Here is a 6,230-nt window from a genome sequence, read left to right as displayed (position 1 = left end):
GGGTAATGTGATGTAAGAATAATATATCTCCTCTCACATTGTGTGGGTCCTATATATGAAACTCACATAATGTAAGAGGGGTTGTACGAGAGTTGTGTGGGAGAGGTTGTGTGGGAATCACTCCCTTATATATTATATATAGTTAGTATGAATTACCCCGTAATTTTTTATAACATGTGCTTTTGCGTAGCGCGCTGTTAGTATGTAATAGTTTACAAATTCTTTTGCTTTTGACGATTATTTTAACTCACCTTTGGATGTTGATTGTAGAAAAGAGAAATCCAACTTCATGATAAATAAAATATTTCGAGAATGCATGTGGACTATTTTAGAAGATGGAAGGTATGATCTTTATTGAGTGTGAACTTGACTAATTATAAGGCGCCAGACCCTTGTTGCCCTCTGTCTCGTGGAGTCCCACCACCCAACTAATCCTTGAAGGAAGACAAAGAGCACTAATGGCATTAATTTATCGTCATTATTCACTGATGAGGCAAGAAATGGAAGGCTTTGTGCATATGCACGCAAATCACGTTGCACGGATCCGGATACCCGATAATTTATTATCCGGATCAACAAATGTGGGAGAGTTTTTATAGAATAATATTCTACCTATCTAAGTAGTAGAAGATAAACTGCTCAAAATCTGCTCGGACAAATAAGCCTCGTAAAAGCTATCTTATATTTTGAATTGTTCGGAATCGTTCTCTATACACATTGCACCTCTCTCTCTCTCTCAATGCTGTCTTTAATTAATTATAATATGATAAACAATTGGTAGGTCTTCTTCCGGAAGACAAGCTAGCTAGGTGAATCGAAACAACTTGTTGCTGCTAACACGGCAGCTGGTCGGATTTTAAGCAGGCGATTAGCAATCAATCTGAAAAGATTCCTTTATCATAGTTTATTAGGTGTTTCTGTCACTATTAGTACTTGATATATATATATATAGGTTAAATTATTTAATATATACCAAAAGATTTCGCTGAAAAACAACCCCTCATCCTCGTGGGCGACCTTCAAACAGTACTTGTACAGTAGGATCTAAATACAATCCAAAAGAGACTGAAAATAAAATAAAAATAAAAAAGCTGGGAATTGAAAGAAAGCACACAGTTACAGTATATATATATATCCTCGCATTCTGTACATAACGGCTAAAAGGAGGATTTGTCATCTAAAGAATAGGAACCAAAACCTGCCAAACCTTAATGTCACAGTCCAAACCACCGCTGTAAACAAGGTAAGCTTCATCGGATGTAGTACTGTTGCAACCATCAATTGCTGCAGTTAAGCACTTGACTGGGCCTCTGTGTCCTTCCAAAACTGCCAGACAAGTGTAATTTCTGTCGAATCCTCTCCAAACCCTAACAGTTCTATCTGCCGAACCACTGCAAACCAAATCAGACACAACAGCCAAGCACAATATGGAGTTGCCGTGGCCTCTAAGCTTCCCCACAACCTCCATGCTGCCGTCGCCACCCTTCTCCCATACCTGTCAAAACATAAATTATATAAATTAAATAATTAAATTTATCATTTTTTATCAGCATATATATCATCTGAACTAATGGGAGCAAAAGATTCATCGTTCACGTCTCATTTCAAATATAAATTTGACAGTCTAAAAGGGTAATTTAAGAATACCAATATAGATCTGTCACATGCACCAGAGTAGAGCACAGCCCCATCACTGCTCAGAGCCAATGCATTAATCCCGGAGTTGTGTTTCACCAGCGTGGCAACTAAAAAATGCTTGTTCCGATCTTCTATGTTTTGCTTCCACACCTTGATTTTCTTGTCGGCTGAACCGGTGTAAACATGGCCGTCGTCAGATAATGCCAGTGCGTTTATTGCATCGTCATGCGCGTTTGTGAGGGATTCCAAGCATTTGAAATCCTTCGTTCGCCAGATTTTGAGCGTCCGATCCCATGAAACGGAGTAGAGGAGCGACTCGTCGTCCGACAAAGCAATTGCGGACACAGCGTCAACGTGATGGACCCACGTGCGTTTTTTGTGCCGTCGAATCTGAACCTGGTTGTTTGGCGTCAGGAGCTTCAAGGCGCGGTCGCCAAGTGTTGGGAGCGTGGCTAAGCGCGTGTACTTTCGATGATCAGGCTCGTGATAGTTGACTTTCCATACACGAATTTTACTGTCTTGATGAGCGCTGAAGACCTTGTCAGCTTGAACCACGAGGGACTTCACTGCACCCTTCCCGGCGGTTACGAGGTTGTTTGTTGGAGTTTCATGATCGTCGGATTCAGAGTCCTGTAAAGGGTTGCGCTTCCAGGAGCGGATTTCTCTGTCGGAAGAGCCGGTGTAGAGGAATTCTCCGGCGAGGGCAAGAGAGGATATGTAGGAGGTGTGGCCTTTGATAGTGGTGAGGCAGTGGTGGTGGGTGTTGGAAAGATAGAGTTGTTGTTGGTGGGATAATTGTGAGGTGAGTGAAGGAACCGACTGGAGGCTTGGTAGGGAAAGAAGGGATTTTAACTCGGATGGATGGTGGTTGGACTCAGTCTGAGACTCGTTCTTTGAGTTACAGTATTCTGGGCCTGCCATAATCCCATATTAGAGAGTGAGAGAGAGAGAGAGAGAGAGAGGAGAGAATATGGGGCGAAGAAAGTGAGGTGATTAGTTAGATATATAGAGAAAGAAAAGAAGAGGCCGGGGTTGTGGTTTTGGATTAGCTCGGTTGGAGAAAACACTTTTCATTCCTTTCAAAAAAAAAGTATTTTCAACATGTACAATATTTGACCATAGTGATGATTGATTTTGACACGACCCATAAACTTAACACGAAATTAATATAACAGGGTTTTGATACATTTAATTACATGGGTTAGGTTAGTGTTGATGAATCTAACCCGTTTAATTAAATGGGTCAGGTTGGGGTTGACATATATATAATCCCATACTCATGACTTAACACGACCTGAACCCGACAGGCAACATAAGAGCTAATTTTTTTTTTTTTACAAGACTTGCGAACCCGATACGAAATTAAAGGGTTAGGGTTGAGAGATCTAAGTCGTTTAATTAAATGGATCGGATTATGATCAACTTAATTATATAATTTTATATCTATGTTTTGACACAATTTAAACCCGACACACGAACTACGACTCTATCTAATCGTACACAGTTAGAGGCCATTAGCCTTGTTCTATTTATTTTAGGAGTGGGCAAAATATCCGACTACTGCTATCGACCGCCATCGAACTGCCATCAACTGCCACTATGAAGAAAAAAAAAAAAAAAAAAGAGAAAAAAAAAATAAGAGAATTTTAGTGACAGGTATTTAGCAACGGGTCAGAAGGTCTGACGCATCACTAAAATTTAGTGACGTGCCATTAGTTACGTGCATTATATGTCTCAAGTCAGGTCGTTGCTAAATGGACTTTAGTAATATGGAAATTATCAACACGTCAATAAAGTAGTGTCGTGCCGTAAATGACACGTCACTAAATCTAAAAAACTTTATTTATTTATTTTATCTTTTGCTATCCCAATTATATTTTAAAATTTTATTAGCGGTTGACTTGATAGACGATTTACATTTACATCAATCCATCAACAACCAAAACAATTTATACATTTCCATCAACAATCACAACAATATGTATTTCTATCGATCATCAACAATCACAACTATTCAAAATCAAAACACAAGTTTCAACAAATATACAATCATTCTTTGTCATAGCAATGAACAAAGTATATATAGAGATTACATGCAAAACAGACACGTCACTAAAGTCAAGATTTTTTTTAGTGTGCCTACCGCCTCTACTGAGTTCCAATGTGATTAGTCACCATAAAAAAAAAATCTTTACCGAAATCGGTTTAGTTAGGCTAATCGAAATATTTGTTTTTTTGCCGATAAAACGAATCGAAACGAATCGCTACCTAATCAACCGAGCCGAAACGAAACATTAGAGGTGACGTCGTTTTGTAGTTTTATTGAAAACAAAACGATGTTATTTCATTACAATTGAACCAAACCGAATATTAACTGACCTAATCGACCGCCTTTTAATTGATTCTACCGACTTATCCGATTTAATCGAAAATATCAAAATTAAAAATTGTTGAAATAAAGTTAGTGAATTAACCGACTTTGATGCTAACCTAACCGAAAACACCTAGAACCGAACTGATACCCGCTCCTAATTGCAAATAATTATTATTTGTAATTGGTAAGTATATATATGCTTCCAGCTTAATTGCATGGAAAAGGATGATGAGGAAATAAGTAGAGAACAATAAAAACAAAAAAGTACAGAAAGAAGGGCCTCACTGGATTCAACGTGCCTTCACTTTCACAGCTAAGTACGTTTTGTCCAAATCAATGAGCACAGCAAATGATCAACAGTACTGGTCTACTGCTCAGATCAAAACAAGTTAATTTATGGCCTAAATTAATCACCACCATTTATATATAAATAATATATATGCAAAACCATATTTTCCACCAATCCAGTGATTAGTGCTCCCAAATCCAGGCTAACAAGAGGGAAAAAAAGTCGAATTCTTTTCTGAACCAAATGATCAAACTTTCTTTAAACCAACTGCGAAAAAAAAGCCATTAAAAATTATGAAAGGATTGATTTCGACGGCGGCCGGTATGATTTGTGGATAATTTAAGGTACAAGAAAAGGACGACTGGATATCAAAAGCAACCAGGCCAGGAAGAAGGGAATTGGGCACCTGGCATGAGATATATCATATATTTTGTATTCAATATATATTGTGAGAGAGATGTTGAAACGTGAAGATTTCCTCTCTGAACAACTACTACTACTGTTCCCAGTAGTGGAAGACAACTCCACGCTGCTTATGTTTGAGTAAATATGCCTTGATACGTACCCTTTTTGGTAAGATTTTGGGTGTCAAGATAGCCTTACTACCTAACACCAGTAAAATAAATAAGGAAAAAGTTTATCGTTGGTTCGAGTGTGTGATTTTTGAAAAAATTACGTATACGGAGAAAATTTATTTTTTGAAATTATGTTCGAATGATTTAAAATATCTAGAATAAAAGATATAAGTTATTTGCACAATTTATACATAACAATTGCACAATAATACACTGTGTCTAATATTTTTTAAAAAATAAAAAAAATAAAATAAAAATGCTGGACACATTCAGCATTGTTGTGCAAAGTTGGATAAAATCTTAATATAATTCGATATTTGAAACAGTATTTAAAAAATTACAATTTACCCAAACATGCCATAGTTTGGTGAACTCTAAACTGCATGGGAATCAAATGTATACCATGCATGATAATAATAGTAATAATAAATATTAAATTTGATAATTTAAATTAATATTTTAACCCTTGTTCTCTGACGGTTAGGTAATTCATATTTTCTTTTATTTTTTGACATTTTTTTTTTATCATTTTATGTGAGAGTATTTATTTAAAGATCATGTATGCAAGTTTTTTTTTTTTTGGCAATAAATGGTACAATATGATTTATATACTATACACTTTCGCTATCGCTAGCTTATAGAAGGGAATTAAATGCCAAACAATCATCAGTCCTTGACCTTTCATTTTGAACTAGTTGTGAATATAATATATATACAAGTAATTTTTCTAGCTCTATAATAATCATTTATGAAGAATTAGTTGGGTAAGAAGAAATTAAAACAAGCTTACAGTACTGAAGGGTACGAAGTTTGTTCCTCTTTCTTTGGCTTCAATTTACACAGAATTGCATACCGGTGAATTGATAGATCGAGATCTCTCTCCCCCTCCCATTTTATTTCTCAGTACTCTTATGTCTTTTCATGTAAATTTCTCTGTTCTTGAAGGAACACCAATCCGCGGGCGGAGCAAGTAGGACCCCCCCCGTTTGGAACCTTCTGAGTTCTGACCCATTGAACAGTGATAAGTACTGTTTGGACTCTCTCAATTAGTTTCCAATTTTCCATCATGTCCACTATTCCGTTCAGTCTTCTGGCTAGCTACCAAGTTGTAGATGCTCCGGATACTTATTTGACAGTGACTTTGTACCCTGACCTCGACGGTGTTCTAGGAGAATTTAGATCTCCTCCCATCGTCCGACGAGAGACGACATGATCTTAATCTTAGGGTGTTCGAGCAAGTCTTCTGAGCGTGGGCCGGACATCCCGAAACTTGCACTATCCTCTTATTTTTTTATCCAAAATCTCTGATATTTGGGCAAAGAATTCCAATCGATCCACCTAGAAGGGATATATA

General features: G+C 37.1%; 1 protein-coding gene across 1 annotated transcript; it reads right to left on the bottom strand.

Moving 5' to 3' along the window:
• Positions 1 to 986: 986 nt before the first annotated feature.
• Positions 987 to 2,623, bottom strand: LOC133875449 (protein JINGUBANG-like). The gene is made up of 2 exons (XM_062313593.1): positions 1,648 to 2,623; positions 987 to 1,495 (listed from the first exon to the last, which is right to left on the bottom strand). Exons 1-2 carry the CDS (start codon positions 2,557 to 2,559, stop codon positions 1,178 to 1,180), a joined length of 1,230 nt encoding a protein of 409 aa, XP_062169577.1. The 5' UTR covers positions 2,560 to 2,623; the 3' UTR covers positions 987 to 1,177.
• Positions 2,624 to 6,230: the final 3,607 nt, after the last annotated feature.

The sequence above is a fragment of the Alnus glutinosa genome, chromosome 8 (genome assembly GCF_958979055.1).
Source record: "Alnus glutinosa chromosome 8, dhAlnGlut1.1, whole genome shotgun sequence".
Taxonomy (NCBI): Eukaryota; Viridiplantae; Streptophyta; class Magnoliopsida; order Fagales; family Betulaceae; genus Alnus; species Alnus glutinosa.
The sequence above is the reverse complement of the archived record's forward strand: the minus strand, read 5'-3'. Positions and strand labels throughout refer to the sequence as shown.

Bases quoted from the DNA above. Each gene is read 5' to 3' on its own strand.
- LOC133875449 (XM_062313593.1), bottom strand. From the start codon at position 2,559: ATGGCAGGCCCAGAATACTGTAACTCAAAGAACGAGTCTCAGACTGAG. The intron at 1,496-1,647 runs GTATTCTTAAAT...ATGTTTTGACAG, and splicing joins CATGTGACAGATCTATATTG to GTATGGGAGAAGGGTGGCGA.